The following is a 27,344-nucleotide window of genomic DNA, read 5'->3' on the forward strand; positions in this document are numbered from 1 at the left end:
TGTCCTGTTGCCTCTTCATATATTGGATATGACCAATCCAAACCAAACTATAATAGGTCAAAATAATTTTTTTATGTTACACTGACCAGAGAAAAACTCAGATATTACACAAGACAAATATGTTTGACAACCACATACATTTAATTGCTTAATTTAACCATTTAGGCCTGGAAAGGAAAAGTAAAACAGTATGACTACATGTAATCTGAGCAACACAGGAAATACAATAGATACATTATTGAAAATTATTATAAGAGTGCCTAATAACACTGGTTTGGTAATTAAAATGAACAGGTCAAATTATAATCCAGTAAACCAAATCAATAAGACACAGTGCACACCATGTTTATATTTTCTATTTTGTTTTTTGAAATGTTGAACAAGACATTGCAACAGCACATTTTTATTTTCTTCACTACTTTAGGCCACTGTGGTGTTCAAACGCAAATATATAGTTACTATTTTCTTTTTTTTTGTTCAAAATATACAAACGCTATACAAAACTATAGCCAACCACCGAGGGGTATGAACAAGAAACAAACACACAAAATATCAATGCAGAATGGCAATGCAAACAAGAAACCAACAACTGACCAAAAGATCCAGAAGGGAAATTTCTAGTGCAAGACACTTAAGTTAAAAGACTAAATATTGTCACATTGTTTAATAGTGGATGAAATCCAGTCCTTTATATCCATCAAAGCCAGTAAATACTACTAATATCCAGGACATTTTGAATGATCTATGAAATATGGTGTATGTACAGTACATTATAGATGGGTTCACAGATTCAGGTGAACTTGTAGTGGAAGGTTCTAGCGATATACAGCTGCATAGATTCTTCAACTTCCGGGAACAGTTCCAACACTGTTCTAAGGCAACAACCGTGCTACTCAGCCAGTTCAACTCAGAATATTACATAAGCATGTGGTTTCAAACAGCGAAACTCAAAGCTCTTGATTCTCTACTGTCAGTATTATCTGTTTGATCAGTCTGGCTGTGGAGCACAATCTTCAGCCTTCAGCTCATTATTGAGCAAACAAGGTAAGGCAGGTTTACAAGCTGTCAGCAATTAATAAACATGATATTCCAAGGGGGGAGCTTGGAGAAAATACATAAAATGCATGAGAAAATTCAATAACCTCTGTAAATAGAACCAACAAATTTCCACAACAGGACAGTGAATGGTGTGTAGTTAAAGCACTGCAGTCTAATAAACAATAAACAAAAGGTTAATCTCGTGATCACACATGTATTATTGGCAAGATGCTGGATTGTAATTGCTGACAATATCTTCTATTACTCCATTTTGTCTTCATGTTCTATTACAGAAGTTTGTTGTAAATCTGCACATGCAAGACTGTTTCTGATGGCCGAGGAACTGCAAATAAATTATTTATACAACACGCAGTCCAGATAATTATTGAAAATAAAATTTTTGATCTTATTTTATATACCTTTGATAAGGCAGGTGAACATCTAAATATCAGCCACCCAAAAGGGCCAAGAGAGAAATTAAGCTGTTAAGTGAAACCTATTTATAATCCATCATAACTTAATATTAAATGCTCTTGCATATACCCTTTAAAACGGTTCACAGCATTTAACAGCTTGTTAAAAAAATACTCGCAGACAAAATCAGAAATATGTCCCCAACCCCATCCCTTTATCGCCACCAAAAAAAACAAAAAAAACAACTCGCATCACTATGGATGAGGTGTTAAAATATTTTTTATGTTTTGAGGGTGGTCACATTCTGTATGTATAGAAAGTAGGCTAAATTAAAATGCTGTTTGTTCACTGAACATCGTGAGGACACAGCATGGCTTTCTGTCAGAAGGCAGGTATTCTTCATATGTTATTCTGCATACGGTTTCACTTTTTGAGTAGCATTCTGGCAAAGTCCTCATTGGACAGGGACTTGGTTTGCAGGCCCGTGGTTCCAGGTCCTTCACACATTCCATCTGTCACTGTGCTGTTTGGTGCAGAAACAGTCCCATTCTCCGCTTTGGCATCTGGAGCACTCTGCCGGTACAGAGAGCGTGGCAGCAGAGAGATCTGTGTGCGTCCTTTTCCCCTTCTGAGAAATTAAATGAAAACATGTAAGGAAAATTATGTAAAATGAAATGTAAAAAAAAGGAAGTCAAAATAAGGAAAACTTACAACTAGGGATGTGTGAGACTAGTCGACTAAACGGTTCTGACGCTGCTAGTCGACGCTGTAATTACTAGTTGGTGATCATAATTTTTACACATTTACGTTTGGCTTTATATTTTAACAGAGGCTGCACATAAATTACTGTCATATTAATGTTACATATTTGAAATAGAATTAATAATACAAATATTATTTAAAAAGAGGATTTCTGGAGCAGATACAGAGTTTAATTTCACCTGGCTGCGCGTGTCTTCCCTCTCTCTCGCGGCGCGTGCAGGAAAATGTCCTCTCGCTAGACAAGCAAACTCAGCAAAATAGTAATGAAATCACTTCGGTGGTGCGGGAATCAGCTTTCCAAACGTTTGAAAGTCCCTAAGGATGTTTTCACATTTGAGTCTTCTGTGCATGCTTGTACGTTATTTTTCCACTGAGCGGGCTTTTTCAAGTGCAGGATAGACACCTCATGTGAGTCAAGTCCTGTCTTTCACCGGACCATGTCGACGGGTTAATTTTGCTCATCCAAAAAATTATGCTTTTGAGTAAGTAGCCTAGAAAATAACTGTTTTAGGCTTGGTATGCCAGTTTTTAATCTGCTGATTAAGAAGGCTATTTTCAACAAGGTGCCGATTGCTGAATGGGTTAAACTATCTTTTATTCTGTGTGCACGTCATGTTTAGAATACATTAGGTTTATTGCAGGCTACATCACAGGCCTATTTTCTTCTATCCTATAGCTACTTTTTTTTTTTTTTTTAACATCGTAACTGTTATTGGTTGACGTTCTTTACCAAACAGCTGTCATATTAGATCAATGGCTAATGAACGACTGCACATAGTGAAATATACGCAACTTTTCAGAGCATTTTTTTCTCTCTCATAGATTTGGCTTAGTCTACCTGTTAATTATTTTCAACAATGTCCTGTTTTAATATGTTAAGTAACTTTTACTTGATTTCTGCTTAGAACAGGCTTTTAATGGTTGTTCCATTGATCCTGCACTATTCATTCAGTTGTTTTCAATAAATATGCCTGTTACATATTCGCTAATGTTAATTCAGTGAATGCGTGTCATGTTCTATATTTAATGTACAATGATCATAATTCAAGGCGAGGACATCCCCCTTTTCAGTGGAATTTAGCATTGGATTTGGAATAGATTAAGTATTTTAAATGGGTCGCATAAACCCTTTTTTTTTTTTTTTTTTTTTTTACTGTTTTCTGAAGGTTGGTTTCTCTTTAGACTAGTCGGTTACAAAACTTTCACTTAAACGACAGTCAAATTAGTCGTAGCGCACATCCCTAGTTATAACTGCCATAGAAGCAATTTATAATATAGATCATTACAAGTAAAAACAAAAAGAACTATGGTTGGTTACTTTCCATGTCGATCAGACATTCTAAATTTAAGTGGGCAGTTCTTGGTCAAAATAAGCTGCCAATTGGGTCAGACTTCACGCCGAGTCAAAAGTCTGGCTATGCGAAACTACGCGATGATACGTAAAACTAGGCGTTAAAGGTGAAGTGTGTTAACTTTTTTTTATGTCAAAATACGTTTTAATATCCCAGTTTCTTGTTCAGTGACAACTATAAGCCATTTGTGGGTTTACCTCCCCCAAAAGTATAAACATTGAGCCTCCCAGGTACTTTCAAAACAATGATGTTTATATTTTGAGCGGCCTGCTCAGCTCCACCCATACCTTTCTATCTAAACCTATGGCTTGTGTTTGGGGCGTGGCAACTTGTAGTAAACTGTTCAACTGGGAGAACATGAACGTCCATGGCAGGCATGTTACACACGAAAAAAACTTCAAAGTTAAAGACTTGCTAAAAGACAAAGAGACGGAGTAAAACCAGAGTGAACATTTACAGGGTGGAGGAATTTGAGGGAATTTTTGGGGTTCAGTTCTTGCAGTGTTGCTTCTCAACCTGTAAGCTACACTTCACTAAGTTACAAGGAACTATCCTACCTCTTGTGCTAGATCCACCGCACACCAGCCATGTTATCGGACAAGAGTTATCCTCTGCAACGCTTTCTGTCCGGTGTGTTTGTTATAGAGGTCTTGTTTATTACGAATTTTAACGTTTATCACCTTTTATTTAGTATGCCCATTTTGTTCATATGGAATCAGAGAGTGCGAAAGGGCGTGATGAGTCTGAGTGGTGTTGTCAAAGGTTGTTTGAAAACATTATATTTTTGTAATTCAGTTTGGTGCCACTAGTAGCACAGAAATTATACACTTCAACTTTTAAGGATTATAGTAAATTAACCTTCCCAAAAGGAATATCTGAGCAGCTGCAAAAGTACTTACGCTCCCTGAGGTTGCCTTGGCATCGCTCCCCCCAGGACTCGACTGGGCACTGCTTTATCTTCCATCTTCCTGCTCGGGGGGTTGCTAATGGCAACAGAGAGTGTGAAGTTCTCCAGCATGGTGCCGTCCATCTTCAGCACAGCCTGCGATGCCTGGGTCTCATTCTCATATTCCACGTATGCCAAACCCTACAGCACACAAACATTAGTCAGAAGAGTCAACATTCGCTTTATGAAAATAAAAAGGCAATTTTACTAAAGAAGTTGTAACTAAACATTTAGTTGTAGTGTACCAAAAGTGACTTGACCTGAAAATGTTAAAATAAATCTGCAATATATCTAAAGAGTATGAATCCTTAAGCTTGCCAGAGCTGACCACATTCTCGAGGATATTGTGCAATCTTCTTGAGTATGTTTGTTAAAGAGAGAAGCCTGCACACCTTGGGTTTGCCTGAACGGTTGGTGACTAGTCGGATGGCTTTGATCGTGCCATATTCCTTGCAGAGCTCCTCTAACGTTTCTTTAGTGCAGGTGTATGGCAGGCCCGAGATAAAGATCTTGTGCTTCTCGATTGACGTTTTGTATTTAAAAACCTACAGGGAAGACACATTGTTATTTTAAAATACACAACAGATAAACTTTTCAAAAAGCATAATCTTTTCAATGCTCAAAGTTACAAACATTTTAATGTTAATGGAAACAAAGACTGTTAAGACATTCTTCAACATAGAGGCTTTGTATTTTGAACCAGGCAGCGTGAAAAATATAACAATTATTTGGTAACATACCAAGTTCAGTGGCAGGCCTATACAATCTAGATACCTTGAAGTCCGGATTTTTATTCTTGTCCACACAAGGTGACACAAACATAGGCCGCCCGTCCACCTCCTGTCTGTCCAGCTTCAATGCTTCAGGTACAGCCAGCCGGCCCTCAAACTGCACGTAGCAATAACCTCTAAACACACCTTTTGCTGCGAACACTGGCCGTACCTGTTGGATAGTCCCACAACTTTTAAACAAATTTCGCAGCTTGCCCTCAGGATCCTCCAGGTTAAAGGCCAAGTTACTGACAAAGACACAATTTTCATCTTTACGCTGCTCCTGTGACATTTCCTGGGGTTGACGTGCTGCATCATTTGCTCCCTGCTTGTGCTTGCGGAAACCAGGTGGCTCATTTTTATGTGGCGGTGGTGCTCGACGTCCAAAAAGCCCACTCTCTGTCTCCATGAGCTCCTCCGTAGCCATACTGCCAAAGTCACCCTCGCCTTTGAGCCTCTTAGATGGGAGCTCTGCAAAAATGTTATATGTTAGTGGTGTCTGAACTACACCATTAGATTTACAAACTCAGGGCCATATATAAAAACGGTCCAACTACCCCCTCACTGAACATATAAATACACTATATTTTTTTAATATTACATTATATATCATATTAGAACATACACAATACAAAAATTATAAATTGAAATTCTGTAATTATGTACTCTCATTTGTTGAAAGAAACCCATCTGACTTTCTTCAGTGGAACACACAGCGTTTATTTTTGAAGAACATCCTGGCCATTATTTTCTATATAATGAAAGCAAATGGGGATTGGGCCTCAAAATGATGGAAGAAACTCAAGCAGTACAATGCCAATCGACATTCAGCCAGGAATACAAGTGCATGGCTGCCTAGATTGGCTGCCTAGCTAAGTGCTAAAACATGCTAGCAACATGCTAAAACTTGTTAGCAATGCCTAGCTAAGTGCTAACACATGCTAGCAATATGCTAAAATGTGCTAGCAATGAAAGGCTTCATGCTAAAAGATGCTAGGCATGCCTATCTACATGCTAAAACATGCTAGCAACACCTAGCTACATGTTAAAACATGTTAGCAATTCCTAGCAACATTTTGTAAAATGTAATATCTGCAGGGCTGCAACTAACGATTATTTTGATAATCGATTAATCTTCGATTATTTCTACAATTAATCGATTAATCAGATAAAAACTGAAATTTTATTTCCTGTATTTTATTAAAATATGATTTTTTTAAAAACTGATATGATAAAGGGCTTAAGGATTTGGTTTGATGTACATTACTGAATTCACAATTCTATACTCTCACAAAACTTTGAAGAAAGTCTGAATCATGAAAAGTTACATTTTGATTATTATTAGAAACAGTTCCTTGTAAAACTTAACAAAAAGTGCTCATCATTAAAGAGTAAAATGATCCATAGGGTATGGAGTGGGACTAAAAAAATATCAGCCCAGCAGAGGGCAATAGTGACACGAGAATAGAAATATTAATAATTCTGCCCAGCTGAAAAATACATAATTATGTTAAATACATATCCTTGTACACGGTCACTGATTACATACTTAAGTATTTTAATATGACATTTTTTCAAATAGTATTTTCACTGATTACATGTTTCTAAACTATTCTTTTAAAAAAACAAATTATGTTTATCCAGTAAAATAATGTTTGCCATTGTATAAATTTACTAGTGAAATCAGACATTACATGTGGCATTATCAGGAGGACTTTCAACCTTAGCATTATTATACATTATATTCAGCATTACATAGTTTAATATAGTACAATCATCTGTAAACCTTGTGCAAATTCACTCTTGCGCTGAAAAGACTCATCCCGGTGCTCACTGTATTACATGCGCTTACATGAGCAGGAGAAAACACTTTAAAAACCGCCACACCTTGACTGCTGAGACTTCAGTCTGATATCCATGAAAGCTGCACAAGTGATTACATTGAAATCGTGGTATGATGTTGCACGAGTTTAATCAAAATGATTGCGCTCCCTTTCTCCATTTCGATCGGTTTGATTGATTTGATTTAATCGATAATGAAATATGTTGTCGATGATTTCCATTATCGATAATTATCGATTTTTATCGATTAGTTGTTGCAGCCATAAATATCTGTATAAACTTAAAACTTTTAAAACTACTTTAAACTTTCAGACTAGGCTTTTTCAATCCAAACTCAAAGGTTGTGTCTACGAACTTTACTTTTCTACTCTTATACTATTTAAACTTATTATTATTATTCTGAGCTTAATCTAAGAACTCTAACTCGTCCTAGATCTTTCAAACTACATACTCTAAAATTTGCACACACTTTCCGACTGATCCGGAGGTGTATGCTGTATCTGTCTACAATTGAGAATGTGTGGCTTATAAAGTGCAAAATACGGCAACGAAGGCCCTGTACATTTGCGCAGCTGAAGACCTTCATAACGGATGAATAAGTGAAAATTCCACTTGCTAAGCATAACAAACTTGTGTAGGGCTGCAGCTAACAATTATTTTGACAATAAACTAATCTAACGATTATTCGGCGATTACTGCAATGATTAATCATTAGCTCTTAACCAACTATTCAGCTTGTGCCCCAACTTAAAAGGTTGTATAAAACGTGCTTGCTAACAATACAGAGGGCAAAACCACATTTGAAAAATACCTCTAAATGACATTCATTAAGTTTATTAACTTTCATTCAGTAAAACATTCACTGCAAAAAATCCTATTTAAGTGTTTTTTGCCTGGTTTTTCATTTAAAATAGTCTAAAAATCCTTAAACAAGATACATTTACTTGAGAAGCAACATATAAGATATTCAGACTTGCTTTAAGAGAATGTATCTTAAATAAGTGTATTTTGTATACATGTATTTTTTCACTTTGTTATATTTCTGCAAGGGCAGTAAAGACAAAATATACTTATTCAAGATCTATTCTCTAAAAGCAAGTCTAAATATCTTATGCTGCTTCTCAGGTGAATGCATCTTTTTTAAAGGATTTTTAGCTATTTTAAAATATTTGTATTTTTAATATTATATTCAACATTCTCAGATAAAACAATTTTATTCTGCAGTACAGCTGCTTAAGTAAATGCAAGTTGTTTTAAATGAGTTTTAGACATTATTTTGGAAAACAAGCCAAAACAAAAACAAATAAAAAACATATTTTGTTGCGGTCTATAATGGGGCGAAGACTACCTTCTCTCACTTTTTTGTTCACTTCAATCCATCTTTAACTCACAAAAAAACAAACTCTCTCTTATTAATAAAGCTGTGTATTGCCAATTTTCTTCACGATAAGAAATGCACAGTGACATATTATGATTCAATAGTCACGAGCCATCATGTTATAATCTAGCTGCAGCAAGCACGCATGCTCGAGGGATGAGCATCCCCGCGAAAGAGTGTGCATCAGCCGGGTGCAGTTTCAATCTCTCCCCTTTAGAGTTTAATGTGATCTTATGTTACGTTAAATGAGATCAAACAACAATAAAAATTGTTGTCGACAATTGTTTTATTGTCAACGTTGTCGATAACGTCGACTAATCGTTTCAGCCCTAAACTTGTGTCTTCAGTGCCCAAATGCTTAATTGTTATTAGAAGAAATGCTGACTTGACTGTCCCAAATTTTTCTGAATTTGGGTTGTAAAAAAACAATAGGTGATATTTATATAAAATGTATTACTGAACCAGCTGAAAGCATGTTTCTTACTCTCCATCCTCACCTGCATCCTCTCCCCATTCCCCTTCATACTCGTCTTCAGCTTTCCGTTTCTCCCCTGTTCTGTTTGCTTTCTGGCTCTTCTTTTGGGCTTTTTTATCTGACTTGGATTTTCTCCTCTGCTCAGCTTTCTCCTCCTCTTGTCTGGCTACGAGAGCCTCTTTTTCAGCCAACTATGGAGAAATAGCGTTCAGATGGTTCAAAAACCACAGCAATACAAAATAACCTCTAATTTTTACATGGTGTGCTTCCTCCTTCCTGCCAGAGGCTTTTCACTGATAAACATATGCTCGACTGCGGACACTGTCCACCAGGTTTAGCATTTCATTATTCGTTAATTCATTCGTAAACAGGATTTCTGAGCTCATAACAAAAATGAACACTTAAGTATGCAAATAATATAAGGTTAATTAGGACTCTGTTCTTACTCTTGCTCTCTGTTCATTCACTCTGTTCAATTTGGTCTCTGTTTTCTGAACTGCAGCGTCCCAGTCTGCCAGACAGCCTGTGTGGGACGACACTAGTTAGACACCCAAATGTAAACAGCAGAGTAAAGATAGTGGCTTTGTTTTTTATGAATTTATCTCACCCTCTACTCTTTCAAAGTTGAGCAAGACATCACAAACATGCTCAGGGTAGTCTGATGTACACTGTACAGCTCTGTGGAGGGCCTTCCTACAGTGAGCAGCATCTCCATATGATCTGATGGACATAAACACCAGTAAGAACACCAGCAGCAACCTACATTCACCTGTTAGGTTCAGCCTTTAAGTCAAAATAAAATAAAAAACTGCCCCTATTTACTTAATGTCTTATTAACAGTGCACTAAAGAACACAAATGTTTGTTTTCATAATCTTTCAATCAAACTTCCTTAGCCTCTGAAATGACCTTTCTACTGATATCACAAGGCCATGTGGGCAGGACAAAATATTAACCAATAATATCATAAGCTAAAAAAGATTCACCCTCTCCTAATTCAATCAAATCAAATGGAGTAAGTCATGTCTTGCCCTACATAATTTCGCACTTAATATTTTGGCTCACCCAAAAATACACCACATTATAAAAATTAAATGCCATTTCATGTTGTGAAACTCCCAACAGCTGACAGAACTACTTTTATTCTTGTTCTAAAGACAACTAAAATAAGGAATATTCTGGGTTCAATACAAGTTAACCTCAACTAACAGCATTTGTGCCATAATGCTGATTACCACAAAAATTTATTTAGACTCATCTGTCCTTTTCTTAAAAAAATAAAAAAAACGTTGAAAAAAATCTTACAATGAGGCACTTATGGGGCTTTTCCACTGCACAGTACGGCTCGATTCGACTCTGCTTGCTTTTTGGGGGTTTTCCACTGTGGATAGTACCTGGTACTTTTTAGTACCACCTCCGTCAAGGTTCCAAGTGAGCCGAGCCGATACTAAATGTGAAGTCAAAACCCTGCAGATCACTGAGAATAGTCACTACCAGCGTCACTGGATTTGCGACACGGGACATCAACCCGCTAGTTTTTAAGTTAGCAACAGCTATAGCGGTATCATTTGTTCGTGCAACTTTCGAATTGTAAAAAGAAATGGCTGTGCGCAAAACCACGCCGTGGTCAATAAACGAGGTGCAGACATTCCTCTCGTTAGTAGCCGAGGAGAGGATCCAACGAGAGCTGGATGGGGCGACGCGAAACGAAAAACTCTTTCAGGAAGTGTCTCAGCAGCTGTTTGCCGCACACGGCTACCACCGGACCTACCAACAGTGTAGGGAAAAGTTTAAAAAAACTTAAGTGACTACAGAACCATCAAGGACCACAACAGCCGGAGTGGTTCAAACAGAAGAAAGTGGAAGTGGTTCGACCAAATGGACGCTATCTATTGCAACAGAGCGAGTGCGCCCTGGACTCGGCGTTGTTGGAGTCCACGATGGAGGATGGTACGTTTTGTTACATTAACTCTATATTCTGCTTGAAAGCTTCACTTTATTTAGTTGACCAACTACTGCTTTGTTGTGTGTTTTTTGTGTCGTGTTTAATACGGCGGCGCAACTATGATGATCAGCCTATAATCCCACCCACATTGAGGCTGCACTAAACTGCAGTGGAAAAGCAAGCTCAGAAAAGTAAAGCGTGCAGAGTCGAGTCGAACCGTAATGTGCAGTGGAAAAGTGCCATTACAATGAAAGTGAATGGGGCCAATCTTTGGAGGGTTTAAAAGGCAAAATGTGCAGCTTATAATTTTATAAAAGAATTTACATTTATTCTCCTGTTAAAACTCATGTAAGCTGTAAAGTTGTTTAATTTGTCATTTTTACAGTCATTTTCATGTTTTAGGATTTGTTGACATTACATCGTCATGGCAACGAAGTTGTTACATAGAAAAGGTTAGTAAGCGATTTTATCACACTAAAATCATATTAACACGCATATTGTTTGTGTCTTGTGGCTATACTTTTAAAATAGTGAGCTTTTTAATGTTCAAAAATTGGCCCCCATTCACTTCCATTGTAAGTGCCCCACTGTAACCCAGATTCATTTATTCTTTTTTAAGAAAAGGAGAGGCAAGTCAAAATGACTTTTTGGGGTATGCCACAAATGCTGTCGACTGAGCTTAACTTGTATTGAACCCGGAATATTCCTTTAAGAGTCAGGACCGCTTAATATCAGTTGCAGATGAGAATTACTCACCTTTCCAAGTTGTAATATTCCAGCCACATGTTGGCATATTTAGCATTCCCTTTTGTCATGATGCTGTCCCAAAGTTCACGGGCCTTCTGCATGTTCTTACAGTGTAAGGCCTGTTCAGAGCAATCAGACACAAGCAGCACTCTAACAACTGCACACAGACTGTAATCAGCAGTGACATTAGTTAATGGAGGATGGACAGATGCAATGGTGTAGTGTTTCCTCACCTCTATCCTTGCCCAGATCTGCATTATTGTGCAGGACAGATCTCCACTTTCACTGAACCCTGTGTGAGGGAGCAAGACAATAATTAAGTCTCTCTCTACTGCATATCCTGTGCTCTGTACCTCCTATTAGGGTTGTGCAGTATTCCAGTACAAAAAAATTAAACACGATCCCCTGCTTAATTTAAAGATAGGCCTTATCTGCCTTTACATGACAGATCACAGATGCAAAGGTACCAGAGCTGGCATCGTAACAAAGACAAAATGTTGGTATCGAGCCAACCCTGCTTACAATAAACAGATGTGACACTTACTCTCTTCCACATCCTGTTTTAGATAATCAAGGGAGCGCGTGAAAGCTGCCCGCAGCTCGTCCAACTCCCTGCTCCACTCTGAAATGATCAACAAATCCATCAATAATAATTCAGCAGATGCACTGATCTGTTATCAGCTGTGACTTAGGTAGACCAAACATTTAGAACAATGATGGTAAGGAAAGAAATTGAACAGCTCAGCAATAGGACAGAAAAGAAGGGCATCAAAGCATTTGAGGGAATGGTCTTGCCTTTGCTGAAATCAACACGTCTCCTCAGGTAGTCCAGATAAGATTGCCAGATTTCTACATAATCAGTTGCCTGCATGAATCCTGCATTCAGGGCCTTTTCAAACACATCTAGGAAAATAAAAAGTGCATCTGAAGTCATAATCAATAATCAAGTTCATGTCAATTACTGTATGCCTAAAATCATCTGTTCCATTCTTGCAAGATGGTTTTGCAGTTCATAATGTGACTCAATATTTTGTATAAAAAATTTGAACTGTGCTCTAATGACATAAATCATGGAAATCTGTGCCTGCTACTGTTTGATGATCAGCCCCATGCCTCTCCAGAGCCAAAAGATAGCTCTTCCACAGGTCCATGGTCCATGGGCAGTTCCTGACGGCTCTCTCATGAGCAGATAACACTAGCTCTTTAATCTTCAATTGACGGTCCTGGAGAAAAGCAGAAAAAAACAAAAACTATTCTGAGCAAAGCCGTGGACCAGAAAAATTTCTGAAGCTGAGCTAACCTGAGCAGGTGACAGACTGAACCAACATCTACCAAGAGCAGCTGTTTGGTGCCATTAAGCCGTTGTTCAAAAAATGTGTCTCTACCCTCAGGTTGTTTGACGGCTATATTTCAACTTTTAAGCATAGTATTATTATTTTGGGGATTAAGTGGAGATTTTTTCTAAATGTGGTTTGGCTTCCTGAATAAACCAAACTGCTTTTTGAAAATAGATGCCTGGTTGTTTGCCTACAAGAAATTACAGAAACTAAAGATAAAGGGCCATCCAACTGGTCTCTTCTAAAATGCACAGAAAACATCCCTAGCCTTTTTCCTTCAAAACTGAAGGCATTAAACATGCTTCAGGAACAGCATGTGTTTGTGTGATGAGCACTCAGTAATGACTCAATCCCCACGTCCAATTCAACACTGCCAATCTCCTACCAACCCATTTACAAGCAGCTCTGCTGTTCGAAGATTACGTCTAGCCTTGTGCTAAAGAGACATTCAGCAGGGAAACACTCCTCCATTGTAAGGGAGATTTAATCTACAACTCGGCTAAAACAGTCTTAGAAATTGCCTAACATCAATAATCATTCTTTGAAATGCAAGAATGCCTTTAAAACATGTTTTGCACACCCTTTTTTGGCTCTGACAACTCAGCTCACTGCACTACAAAACAGCTTCATTCCATCAGAAAGACTGAATGAGGATATCTTAAAGGGATAGTTCACCCAAAAATTCTCCATACCATACTTGTATGACTTTATTTTCTGCTGAACACAAACAAAGATTTTTAGATGAATATCTCAGCTCTGTAGGTCCATTCAATGCAAGTGAATGGTGACCAGAACTCTGAAGCTACAAAAACCACAAAGGCAGCATAAAGGTAATCCATATGACTCCAGTGGGGAAAGCTTTGTCTTCAGAAGCAATATGTCAGATGTGGGTGAGAAACAGATGAATATTTAAGTCCTTTTTTACTATAAATCAACACTTTCAACCGCAAGAAAAACAGGGAGGAATAAAGCAATGAAAAAGAATAAATAAATCATATTTGCACAACAGCCAAGTACTTGGCAATATGCATGAATAAAGCGAATCGGCAAAAAACAGAAGAACTCTCGTGAACGTGCACAGGAGAGCTGTGTGAAAGTAGATTTATAGAAAAAATAAGGACTTAAATATTGATCCGCTTCTGAAGATATGGATTTAGTCACACGAGTCATATGGATTACTTTTCTGCTGCCTTTATGTGCTTTTTTCGGAGCTTTAAAGTGTTCACTTGCATTGAATGGACCAACAGAGCTGAGATATTTTTCTAAAAATCTTTGTGTTCAGCAGAAGAAAGACAGTCATACACATCTGAGATGACTGAAGGGTGAGTAAATGATGAGAGAATTTTCATTCATTTTGAAGCATACCAGGGAGTGAGTTAGTAAGTAGGGGTGTGCATTTTGGTTATTTTTACTGCTTGAGTACTCAACAGATAAACCAGCTGAGTACTCAGGGTGGGACAGGGGGCAATAGAGTGACTTCCATCTGCGCTATTTTTAATTTGTTGGTTGATGTACACATGCTTCAGATGAACATCTTTGGCCATCTAGCTAGTTTGAACAGAAGAAGGTGTCCTATGTGTACGCCCCCCAACTCCTCTCCAAAACAGAATACTGAACGGTATCGCTACCCCAGACTGAGAGTCTGTGAACAATTGCTGTTGCAACTAAGTTATCAGATTGCACGTACCACCCCAAATGCCAATCACAATAATAATAATGACGTTTTCAAATCCTGCCCATCCTTATTAGTTAGAAAAGAATGCAGATTTAATTCCACCATGGAAACTTTATACTCGCTTCTGAAGTGGTGCAGGTCAGTTATGTAGAAGGCTTTAGGTACAATACAGCACTTGGCAAAAACCAAGTAATAACCCCTTTATCCATTAGGCAAAGCAGCTCTGTGACTCACAGTGTGAGGAGCATATAATTAAGTTGTATAGAATCTCAATTTAAGAGAAGTATACTCTCGCCTAAGAGAGTATAAGCATGGAGGCTTGATTTAATTATTTCACACATCCATAGTTGCCAGGAATTTAAAAGCCTGAATGGGCTCCACCAACACACCCAGCCTGTATCCCTGAACACAGAAGTTCATTAAGTTCAGTCATTGAATCAGAAAGCCCAAATGGATTGCAGCTTTGGCTGCTAATATGGGAAGGTGTCATTCTCTCCTTCTCACTCTCATTTTTCTCTCCCTATGCACCTCCCACCATCTCTCTTTCTGTCTCGTTAACTCGCCGTTTTCCCACTCTCCATCTGGTGAGGTGCTGGCTCTCTAATGTGTTCTCTGCTGCGCTGAGGCTGTTACCCGCTTGCAGCTTGTGCATCTCATTACCGTCCTATTAAAGCAATTAATGTGTTCCTGAAAAAACGGGAGGGAGTTGTGGAGCTTGCACACATGCACAGATGAGTGTGTGAGCTGATGTGCTGAGCTGCTTAATGAAAGGGAGTTGCTCACCAGATATGTGGTGTATTTGATCCACAGGTCTGGGACAAGACAGTTTTCTGCCAGCGCTCGCTCGAATATGATCTGGACTCGAGCCGGATCTCCTTCCTTTATCTCAAAATCTATGTAGGTTTGATACTCGGCCAGTTTTGGAGGTTCAGAGACCATCTAGAACATCAAGATCAACAGCATTAGAAAGCACAAGAACATCTTGTAAACAAATTACATTTAAAAGGAAAAGCAGAGCTACCACACAGAGCATTTTGCAAAAACATTACTTTTAAGCTTTGAAATTTAACAGAAAAATGTGAGCAGCATTGACAAATTACACCTGTTATAATGAAACAAGCACAAGAGCACTTAACTGATTATTGCGCAGCTTAATTATAATTTACTGACTGGTAATTTAATTGCCACATGGGCACAGCAGCTGAATGTTAACAGTAGTTCTAGCCTCCTGCAGTTTAAACAATTTGTGAAGTACCATATCATTTAGTTTACTAAATTCACCCCCACCTTCTATGGCAACAGTTCAAGTTGCATTTGTCCTTTGAATTCAGTTCTTCTTCTGGCTTAACCAAATTAAATGTGAAAGGTGCTGTAAGTTATTTATTTTAGAATACTTTACCTTATATATATATATATTGCCTTATAGAATTCCTTACAGCCCTAGGCTCTGTAAATAGCCCAAAAGCAACAAGAGGAGCAGTTATTGTTTTATGGTGTCAATCATTGCGTCTGTGTTTGGAGGCCATGTGATTGAAGTGATTGGGGTGGTCTAATTCAGTGACTAAGTATGGTGGAAGAAAAAAGAATCATGGATGCGAAATACAGCTGACTGACTGCCATAAAATGGGTATGATGGTTACTTATTGGTTAATGTATTTGTCAGGCTGAGAACTTCAAAGATTTAAAAAGACCTGGTCCTGAGAGGGTGAATATAAAGTGCAGATAAACTGCTGAGGACACAAACACAGCACAGTTGTTTAACTCATTCTGATACTCTAAATAACACTTATGAGGTTTGCTTTTGGCAGTAAGTAGGCTACTGTCAGACAAGTGCTATAAATTTAAAATTTAAATCTGCATAAATAACACTGAAAAATTCAAATCAGTGTGACGAGGAGGGCCTTAAGGTTGGTCGCCTGGCGCTGATTTACCCCAATCAGCCGGAAGAGGGAAAAAGAGGAGCCAGAGACGCCAGTGAGAGAGAGATGCACGTGGAGCTGTGTGCATGCGTCAATGTTTGTGTGTGTTTGAGTTAAATAGTTTGTTATTAAAAGTCTTTGTGATGGTTCCTGCCTCCTCCTTTAAAGAGAGTTAAGAACCTTGTCACACTGGTGCCAAAACCCGGGACTTTGGAGGAGGACCATGTCGAACTGGAGACCTCGCAGCTGGCTCAAGAACGCAGCGTCGAGGATATATGATCTGGTGGTACTGGAGCGGTTTGCCATGAGGTGGAGGAGCCTGGCCAAGGGACAGCTGAGCGAATCCAGTGCCATCGCCCGGCGTCGCTGACAGAGGTATTCCAGCTGGCTGTGGACCGGGTGGGCAGTGTGGTCGGGAACCGGAGTTTTTTTCCCCTTTCCCTTCTCTTTTTTTTTTCTCTCTTGGGTTTTACCGCTCTCTCCCTCCCCTCATCCTGCTCATCCCCAGCCGGCGGCAGAACGGCAACACTTCCCCTCCAGGATGGTTCCCCGGCCTGAATTGAGGGTATGTGACGAAGAGGAGGGCATGGCCGTCCTCTTCGTGGTCACCTGGCACTGATTAACCCCAATCAGCCGGAAGAGGGATAAAGAGGAGCCGGTGACGCCAGTGAGAGAGAGTGAGAGAGATGCATGTGGAGCTGTGTGCATGCGTCAATATTTGTGTGTTTGAGTTAAATAATTTTCCTTTAAAGAGAGTTAAGAACCTTGTCACAATGAGATCTCAGAGAAATCTACAGAAGTAAGAGAAGTGTGCAGTTACCAAAGCCTCCTCATAAGGTTTGCATTTCTCCATCTGTTGCAGGGCACGTCTGTACTGATGTGTGACCGTCTCAGGAACACCATCATCTGCCCAATCAGAGTACTCTGCATATGTTCCCTCCATATCTACAGAACATAATATTAATATGATGAGATGAGCAGCTAAGCATTAAAACATTCCATTCTATTATTTAAAGGAATTAATCTGTATATATCTAATTAAGCAATATCACACGAGCAAGAGTGTGATATGGCCCCACATCTGCACTGCTGTGATTCGGCCACAGGCAATCATAGCAGTGCTGATTTAGGGCCATATTGTATGTTCGCGAGTGTGTTATTGCTTATATACAACAGTTCAATGAACAAGTACATTTTAAAAAATTTGGAAAAACTGATTACGGTCATAAAAAAACGCATTTTACGCCATGGATCAGAATCTGCCGTTGCTGGTTCAAAACAAGTGATGTGTCCAAGCCTCTCAAAAACATCACTTTAGAACTACTAGTATCATGGTTGGGCTGTTTCTAACTTGTTATTGGAGATTATCCTATTTGCTCAGTGGAAAAATAGCTGTCCAAGCGGTGGTATTCCTCCCTATTTCAGGGTAGCTGATGCTTTCACTACAGAAACCGCAATCTCCTCCGCCATTTTGAACAGTACGTCCTCTCCAATGTGGAAACTCCAGTAAGAGGTAAGCGTCTTGGGTTTGTGTAATTAATCAGTCTGTCGTGTCTATCAGCCTTAATGCTTAAGTTGTTAGTTTAAAGCTATTTCCTAGCTTTAGTAGTGTAGTAGTAATAGAGCAATCACGGAATGCTGTTGAATGTAAACACTGAGTGATGCTGACTCACTTCACGTCACCAACTGGCTCATATTACACACAAAAATGATAATTTGCCTCCACCTGCTGGCTAAAATATGTAATGTCACAATATTAAATGTAAAGAGAAAGATAGCTCTTAACACATCTGCACTAATCTTACTCTTTAGTTTAGAATGGCACGAACACAAGCGGAGTGATACACACAGTGAAGCGTCCGAGTGCTGATGGTGTGAGACCATCAGTACTCATGGAACGTCTCTCGTCCAGTCAGATTTGAGGACCGGAATATAAAAATTGCACACATCTTTGTTTGAATGGCTTTGGTTACTATGCCATTTGTTTAATTTCTCTGCAAAAATCTTTCAAAATCTTTTCTTTTTTGTAAGTACAGGATGTCTGTTCCTTTTCAAAAGATGCTTGGCATAATACTCTCTTTCTGTTACTATTGAGTTTATCGCCTGTCATCACCACGGGGCAATTTAAGACGACAAAAAAAACAAAAACAAAAAGCGCTATAGAAACATGAGCCATGCTGCACAAAAGACTAATCTGTAATCTGGCGCTTTTAGCAGAGTAGGATGTGATCATGTGCCAAAAGCAGCCAGCAAGGGGAAAAGCATCAGCCAAAAATAAAATACCCTGCTTACAAAACCAGACCATCTGGCTATCTGCAGGCAGCTCCTGGCTGTCCTGTCCTTGGCCTGTGTTACAGTGTCTGGCAGTGCTGGTGTCTAGATGACAGAACCTATAATTTGGTTTCTTTTGATCCACATTTCGGAAAGCCGTACACTGATCAACATTATTTGCAATTCAAGTCTTAATCAATCCTGTCTGACCACACCTCAGTTCTGTCTAGACATGTTTTTGTCAGCTGTTTTTATTTCTGCCAGATTGTGCAATCTCATATTCAATATCTAAATTCTTTCGGCACCTGTTCTCCCAAACCATTCTGTCAGTAGACAAAATGTTTCCTATTATTCACTCCAACACTGAAAAAAGTTATGGTGAAGGAGAATAAAAGAGAGAGAGAGAGAGAGAGAGAGAGAGAGAGAGAGAGTGAGAGATCACCCATCAGTGGTACAGCTAGCTGCCGTCTGAAGAGTGTGTGTATGCGCTCGAGCTGGGCGTTCAACAGCTCCTGTTGCCCCTGTGACGGAACACTGCCTGGAGGAGGCTGAGAGAAAGAAACAGTGTTACACTTGTTACAACTACACAAGACAAAACATAGCACTGCATTTATTTGCCCAATAAGAGTAACACATTTTTTTTTTTTAAACCTCTGAGGGTTGTCATTACTTTTCATGTGATATTCAATGAAGAGCCTTTCACAGTTTAGCTATTTTTGGAAACATAACTATTCTGCAATAAATCAGGAGGAATCCAGAGTAAAAGTACCTGCACTGTGGAGACAATAGCAATCTCAAACTCCCGGTAGGCCTCCCAGATTGAAGACCCTTTAGTCACGTGTAAGCCCACTTCCGTCAGAGCCCTCTCAAAAATGGACCGGACCCGGTCAATGCCTCCCTGTGCTCCCATCCCCCCGATGGAGTACTGCACATATTCCAGCCATATCTCTGGGCCTGCACATGGGTTTAAAGAGCACCTATTATGGTTTTTAAATCTGCCTAATTTTGTTTTAAAGGTCTTATACAATACATTTACATGAATCCAAGGTCAAAAACACTTTAATTTGCTCATAATTTAAATTGCAGCATTACCTTTTTTTCCCAGTGTCAAAAACAACTCGTTCAATGATCCGTTCTAAAGGATTCATTCTAAACTCCTCCTTTCAGAGAGCCTACTCTGCTTTGATTGGTCAGATGTCCCAGTCTGTTGTGATTGGTCTTCTGCTGTGTAGTGTAGTGTAGTGTTTGAGGGCGGGTCAAAGCGGTTCATGAGCAGCCAATGAAGACCAGAGGCAGGATTTTTTGTTACCAAATTATGTAGGTTAGTACAGGAAGTAAGTCTGGAATTACTAACGACTCGTTTCAGGTGTTCAGAATCAGTTCTTTCTTTTGGAAGTCAATAACTCCATTTGTCGTGCACTTTGATTTTTGAAACTATGCAGACTTTTTTACATTCACAAACAGCTATATAACACACTACATGAAAGGTAATATTTGAAAAACCATAATAGGTGCTCATTAAGTGTAGACTTTTCAACTCATGATTCAGGTTTATAAACAAATATTTCATCTCACAATAAAACAGCAATTACAGGACATTTCTTAGTTAGTTGGTACAAACAGACTAACCACTTTACAGTTAACTGATACACTTAAAGGAGCAAACCACTGCATATTCATTATTCATGCCTCCATTTTAATGTAGAAAAACAGATAAAGTCAGTATTCTCTCTTAATCTATGGAATACAAATAAAGCCACACTTACAGCCATAATCCTTCACAGCCCTCTCAAACAGCTCGTAGACTTTCTCCCGATCTGACTCGTCTTCTGTCAGGCGAATTTCATCCTTCAGCCAGTCCAGCCAAATCTCTGCTCCATCAAACAAATAAATCAAACATAAGACACAATGCCCAAATCATACTCGAGCTTAAACCTTAACACTCCTTTAGACATTAAATACTTAACTGTCCAAAGGCTACATATTTTGCTTTTTAGATCCATCTTTATATACACTGACTAAGAGGAATGGGACGATATATTGAAATTCGACATATATCGCGAACCAAAAAAAAAACGACAAACCATATCTAGGCAAAACTCGATATTTCGAAATTTGCAAATTGTTTTCTGTCCATGTGATCATAAATGAAATGACATGTCAAACATCACAATTGCTCTATTGCTTGATTTTACTCCTACTGCGCTTTTTTCTACACCATTTACAGGGTTCACTCTAGGAGCTTATAGTGCTTGAATTTAGCTTTTAGAAATTAAGTACTGGAATACCTGGAAGATCGACTTGTTTTGCTGAAAAGCGCATTAGATTAAAGCGGACCATTTCTTCCATGTAATATGTGTACATCAAAGATGAGATCCCTCACTCCACTTTCATTGAATAATGTGTCTTTTAAAATAATTTCTGTTCTTAACAGTGGGATAAAAAAGGAATATTGATCATAATCACAAATAGCTCAGATGCGCATTGCTCTAAAAAAATAAAAATAAAAATAAAAATGATGAAGTTCAAAATTGCATACTACTCCTAATGCTTCTGCCATGTCTCTTTTTGGCAGAAATAGTAAGTATGGTCATATGCCATTCCAAACTCAGCTGAGATTTCTCTCTCGTTAATAAATAAACCAGAAGTGACAGTACCATTTTAGCGCTTGTTATACAAATGAATGTAAACGCAATGTTATTACTTGTAAATTGTACCAATTATTTCAAACATTGACAGCTCATATCATTAATATATAAACAATCTCATGATTATATTAATTGATAGAATGTCAATTAATTTAAAAAGTTAAAATGTGATTATACTAATGATGAAAAATAAATTTCACATACTTTTTTCAGGACAGGTTCTGTTCAGTTCTATTGCTTGTTCTGCACCTGATCAGCCTGACTGTAGCCCAATATTTTTGAAGGCATATTTGTTTGTGACCTTTTCTTATAAAGGTATATGAGAAACTCTTATTATTTAAACTTTGAGCAATTATATTGTGTATTAAAGAACTTTATTTTGATGAGAAATTATAATATGCATTTTGGGCAAACATTTGTCAAAAAACAAACACAATTTTCCATCATACTTTGTTATTTAAGTGTAATTATATAGAATCAAGATTATATAGAATTGTGAACCTCACTGTATATCAAACCGAATCTTGAGATAACCATATCGTCCCACCCCTGACTCATATCATAATTTCTCTCTTAAAGCAAGTTTTTAATGTAATGTGTCATTCATATGTGTATTGCTGGATCACTGCTGCGGTAGCCCAGCAGCACTAGTCTTAACATCACTCAGCAAAAAATAACTCCACACTAGTAACTCCAATAATCATTCACTCAAATTAATTATTTCCGCAGGGGTACTCAATTGTGTTTCTGGAGACTGACATTCCAGTAGAGTTCAGTTAATGATTCAGCACAGAGAGTGTGAATTCCATGTGCTGTTCAAACCTCAGGAATGAATCAACAGGAAATAACAAAGATGGTCTGGACTCCAAAAAGCACTTCTTGTCCTCTCTCTTCAAAACTTTACATAATGCTCACCATTCTCTGTTACACAATCAGAGAAACGTCTGGCTACTGCACAAAGCACACCGAGAGACCAAAGAACAGAGAACCAGACTTCAGACCTTCAGTGAGAGGGAAGAGCTCGCTCATCTTCTGCCTGGCCTTGCGCAGTCTGTGCAGCTTTCCTTCCTGCTGCAGGAGTTTGATCAGGTCCACATGGCAGTTATAGTCATATACATTGATTGATAGCTGCAAAGAAATTGAAAATGGGATATGAGTTATTAAATTTGCTTGTATGATATATTTACTCGAAATCACAAAATACTGCACGATTAAATTTGCGATTCAGTAAGTATTCTGCAAGTTGATCCTCCAAAACACCAGAAAAGAGCAACTCAAGTTGACCTAAAATAAGAAAATGCTTTTTATGAGCTCATATAAAAAGTGGCACGTTAAAAACCATAAATAAATAAATGTAAGAGATCTGTAAGGCTGCTGGAAGAAAAAAAAAATGCTAAAGAGGGAAGCATACTGTATATGCTCCTCTTGGCATCGAGACCATGGCTGAGTTAACCAGCGTAAACAGTTAAAAATGAACAAGTTTGGGCAAGTGAATGGCTAAAGCTTCATCTGGACAAGGCTGGCATTCTCTGTGGTCTAGCACGCTAGAGTGGGAGATGCTGGAACAGCGTCACCTCCCACGAATAAAGACTTTCTTTGGTACTTCGGAACACTGGAATAAATTAGACGATGGCTATCAATACAGCTTGTTATTGTTTGATCAACTGTATATACTCTGCAAACAAGTTCAACTTTGATCATGGTCTTCTGTGTTCCTTAAAGGGATAGTTTGCCCAAAAATGAAAATTCTCTTATAATTTACTCACCCTCATGCCATACCAGATGTGTATGATTTTTTTTTTGCCCCCACTGATCACAAACGAAGATATGTAGAATACCACCTCAGCTCTGTTGGTCCATATAATGCAAGTAAATGGTGGCCAGAACTTTGAAGCTCCAAAAAGCAAATAAAGGCAGCATAAAAGTAATACATATTACTCCAGTGGTTAAATCCATGTCTTCAGAAGAGATTTGATAGGTGTGGGTGTCAATAGGGTCCAAAAATGTGAAGCTCAAAAAAGCACAAAGGAAGCGTAAAAGTACTCCATTCTACTCCAGTGGTTAAATCCATATCTTTTGAAACAATATGATAGATGTGGGTGGAAACAGACCAATATTTAAGTCCTTTTTTTTTTTTTTTTTTTTTTTACTATAAATCTCCATCTTTGACTAGCCCCAACCAGTCAGTGGTGATATGCACAAAGAATGTGAATCGCCAAAACAAAAACAAAAACAAAAGAAAAAACAAAAACAAAAAAAAGTAATTCTTGATCCGTTTCTCATCCACACCTATCATATTGCTTCTGAAGATATGATTTAACCACTGGAGTGTAATGGATTACTTTTATGCTGACTTTGTGATTTTTGGAAAAAAGTTTTGGCCACCATTCACATGCATTTTTATGGACATATATGGACCTATAGAGCTGAGATATTCTTCTAAAAATCATCTTTGTGTTCTGCAGAAAAAAGAAAGTCATACACATCTGGGATGGCATGAGGGTGAGTAAATGATGACAGAATTGTCATTTTTGGGTGAACTAACCCTTCAAAAGCTGGCTGATGGCATGGTGAGATGAGGCACACTTAGCAAGGTGGAATGACCCTGGAACCTTCATTAGACAGCTGTTACTATTGCACGATAAGTCATTTTCCTTCCAAGAGCCTACAGAGAAATCTTGACTTTATGACTTGTCTGCTATTCTATGCAAATCACTGGCTTGAATTTATTTGTAATGACGGGTAATGACTTGCTGAAATGGAAGCAAATTAACAGAACAAAACAATGCAAGGCCACAAAGAGAATGAATGCAGCCAATGTATTCATCATGAAGAAACTTTGGAATCCGGCCTACAAAATGCCTATCCTTTTGCGTTGTTGTAATCACTTTCTCATGCAATATCCAGTTGAAGTCAGAAGTTTACATACACTTAGGTTGAAGTCATTAAAACTCATTTTTAACCACTCCACAGATTTCATATTAGAAAACTACAGTTATGGCAAATCGTTTAAGACATCTACTTTGTGGATGACAAAAGTAATTTTTCCAACAATTGTTTACAGAGATTGCTTCACATTTAATTGACAATTTCACAATTTCAGTGGGTCAGAAGTTTACATACGATAAGTTACCTTTAAGCAACTTGGAAAATTTCAGAAAATGTCAAGCCTTTAGACAATTAGCTTCTGATAGGCTAACTGGAGTCAATTGGAAGTGTACCAGTGGATGTATTTTAAGGCCTACCTTCAAACTCAGTGCCTCTTTGCTTGGCATCATGGGAAAATCAAAAGAAATCAGCCAAGACCTCAGAAAAAAAATTGTAGACCTCTGCAAGTCTGGTTCATCCTTGGGAGCAATTTCGAACTGCCTACAGGTACCACGTTCATTTGTACAAACAACAGTATGCAAGTATAAACACCACGCAGCTATCATACCGCTCAGGAAGGAGACATATTCTGTTTTCTAGAGATGAATGTAGTTTGGTGCGAAAAGTGCAAATCAATCCCAGAACAACAGCAAAGGACCTTGTGAAGATGCTGGAGGAAAAAGGTAGACAAGTATCTATATCCACAGTAAAATGAGTCCTATATCGACATAAAATGAAAGGCTGCTCAGCAAGGAAGAAGCCACTGCTCCAAAACCGCCATAAAAAAGCCAGACAGATGCAGTTTGCAAGTGCACATGGGGACATGTCCTCTGGTCTGATGGAACAAAAATTTTACTGTTTGGCCATAATGACCATCGTTATGTTTGGAGGAAAAAGGGTGAGGCTTGCAAGCCGCAGAACACCATCCCAACCATTAAGCATGGGGGTGGCAGCATCATGTTGTGGGGGCGCTTTGCTGCAGGAGGGACTGGTGCACTTCACAAAATAGATGGCATCATGAGGAAGGAAAATGATGTGGATATATTGAAGCAACATCTCAAGACATCAGCCAGGAAGTTAAAACTCAGTTGCAAATGGGTCTTCCAAATGGACAATGACCCCAAGCATTCTTCCAAAGTTGTGGCAAAATGGCTTAAGGACGTCAAAGTATTGGAGTGGCCATCACAAAGCCCTGACCTCAATCCGATAGAAAATTTGTGGGCAGAACTGAAAAAGCATGTGCGAGCAAGGAGGACTATAAACCTGACTCAGTTACACCATTTTTGTCTGGAGGAATGGTCCAAAATTCCAGAAAATTATTATGAGAAGCTTGTGAAATGCTTCCCACAGCAATGCCAATAAAGCGTGTGTAAACTTCTAACCCACTGGGAATGTGATGAAATAATTCTCTCTACTATTATTCTGACATTTCACATTCTTAAAATAAAAGTAGTGATCCTAACTGACCTACGACAGGGAATGTTTTCTACGATTAAATGTCAGGAATTGTGAAAAACTGAGTTTAAATGTATTTGGCTAAGGTGTATAATAAGGCTAACTTCTGACTACAACTGTATACTTTATTACAAGCTCTTCCACAGAAATCTGACCTAAGACTATATAATGTCTGTCTATAGCCTACAGAAAAATCACACTGGAGTTTGCCTCTGTTTTCATCTATTGCTGACAGGTCTGGTAAAAACAGAATCAGAAACCACTACAAACCAGGAGGCAGTAGTTCACCAGATCACAGCATTATAAGGAGTCCCAAAATAAACACAATACAATTAGGCTACTACGCAACAGTGCTGAGAGAGCCTCCAACAGCACTGTATGTGCTTTATATACTAAACTAAACGTGTTGTAAACATGTTCCAAGTATAAATCAACCATAGGGTCTAACAGGTGACTTAATAAAGTCTCATGCAAAGGAGAATATATAGTTCTCTCTCCATCTGCGCTCATGGCGCGTATTTTGACTCCAAGCGCAAAGCACGTTCCAACAAAACACATTCAAACACCCCAAACTTTATTCCTGCATATTTCATAGTTAGTAGTTTTTTTAAACGTATAGGGTCATAAATCTCACCAAAATACATCTGAGGTCTTATGGTGGTAAGAAACAACAACGAAACAGCAGAACAATGAGATTTTGTGTAATTTTAAACACCCAGCCAAAATGCTTGCTAGCTCGCTAAAGGCTTTGCACGTTTCTGCATTTTTGCCATACATCACCGTATATTATGGACGTGTTAAGTATGCAGGGCTTGTTGGAAAAACGGGTTTACCATATATATGGACATAAATTTCCCAGGACAGTCATTTGTGGGGTGTTTTGGGAGCTGCGTATTTAAGTAAAGCTGTTAGCCTCATTCATTCCTCTCACCTGCTCCTCCAACCGCTGGATCTCCGCTTCATTCTCCCGCTCGTCCTCAGACGTGTCCTCTTCATCCTCCTCCTCAGAATGTTCAACTCCCATTCCTTCTTCTTCCTCCTCCTCAGACTCCATCTCTCTCTCCATGCCCTCAGCCTCCTCCTCGATGTCAGGCAACAACGTCTGTTCTTCGTTACCCGCCGCCGCCATGTTGCGAACTATTTGCCTGGAAACAGGGGCATAGGGGCAGTCGCGAGCACAACACAGGAGCTCGCGCGAAAAAACAACCAAAAGGCGGGGCTCGAGTAAAAAGGTTAGCAAAGCAATGCATAACGCGGAGAGGAGGAAAGAGCTTCTCACTTAGGCTGAATTTAATTCAATGAATTGTCCGCTTGCTCTCTAATCTTAAACATGTTTTAGACTAAAAAATGTTTGGAGTTTACTACGAAACAATTGCTGTATGTACAAGAAGACACAGATAATTTTGCGACAAGTAGGTGTCAGTTTACGGCTCTCCCCATTCATGTGTATGATATCCGCAAATGGTGACTTACTGTCGTAACACGCTAGTTGACCGTACGCGC

General features: G+C 38.7%; 1 protein-coding gene across 2 annotated transcripts; it reads right to left on the reverse strand.

Moving 5' to 3' along the window:
• Positions 1-122: 122 nt before the first annotated feature.
• Positions 123-26,985, reverse strand: LOC127439630 (squamous cell carcinoma antigen recognized by T-cells 3-like). Of its 2 annotated transcripts, XM_051695850.1 has the most exons (19): positions 26,773-26,985; positions 22,520-22,646; positions 20,637-20,741; positions 19,640-19,824; positions 19,313-19,418; positions 17,420-17,544; positions 15,464-15,619; positions 12,753-12,891; positions 12,464-12,571; positions 12,213-12,290; positions 11,902-11,960; positions 11,678-11,787; positions 9,585-9,697; positions 9,424-9,500; positions 9,000-9,168; positions 5,287-5,753; positions 4,905-5,057; positions 4,466-4,653; positions 123-2,080 (listed from the first exon to the last, which is right to left on the reverse strand). In XM_051695850.1, exons 1-19 carry the CDS (start codon positions 26,968-26,970, stop codon positions 1,876-1,878), a joined length of 2,868 nt encoding a protein of 955 aa, XP_051551810.1. In that variant the 5' UTR covers positions 26,971-26,985; the 3' UTR covers positions 123-1,875. The 2 variants fall into 2 exon arrangements, with proteins under 2 accessions (XP_051551810.1, XP_051551811.1); XM_051695851.1 differs by lacking the exons at positions 20,637-20,741; positions 22,520-22,646; positions 26,773-26,985 and adding an exon at positions 19,963-20,607 and having other exon boundaries at positions 19,640-19,847.
• Between the last annotated feature and the right edge of the window lie 359 nt (positions 26,986-27,344).

The sequence above is a fragment of the Myxocyprinus asiaticus genome, chromosome 4 (assembly GCF_019703515.2).
Source record: "Myxocyprinus asiaticus isolate MX2 ecotype Aquarium Trade chromosome 4, UBuf_Myxa_2, whole genome shotgun sequence".
Lineage (NCBI taxonomy): Eukaryota > Metazoa > Chordata > Actinopteri > Cypriniformes > Catostomidae > Myxocyprinus > Myxocyprinus asiaticus.

Bases quoted from the DNA above. Each gene is read 5' to 3' on its own strand.
- LOC127439630 (XM_051695850.1), bottom strand. From the start codon at position 26,970: ATGGCGGCGGCGGGTAACGAAGAACAGACGTTGTTGCCTGACATCGAG. The intron at 17,545-19,312 runs GTGATCTCTCAC...TATGTTCTGTAG, and splicing joins GCTAGCTGTACCACTGATGG to ATATGGAGGGAACATATGCA. The intron at 4,654-4,904 runs GTGTGCAGGCTT...TGTGTGCTGTAG, and splicing joins ACCGTTCAGGCAAACCCAAG to GGTTTGGCATACGTGGAATA.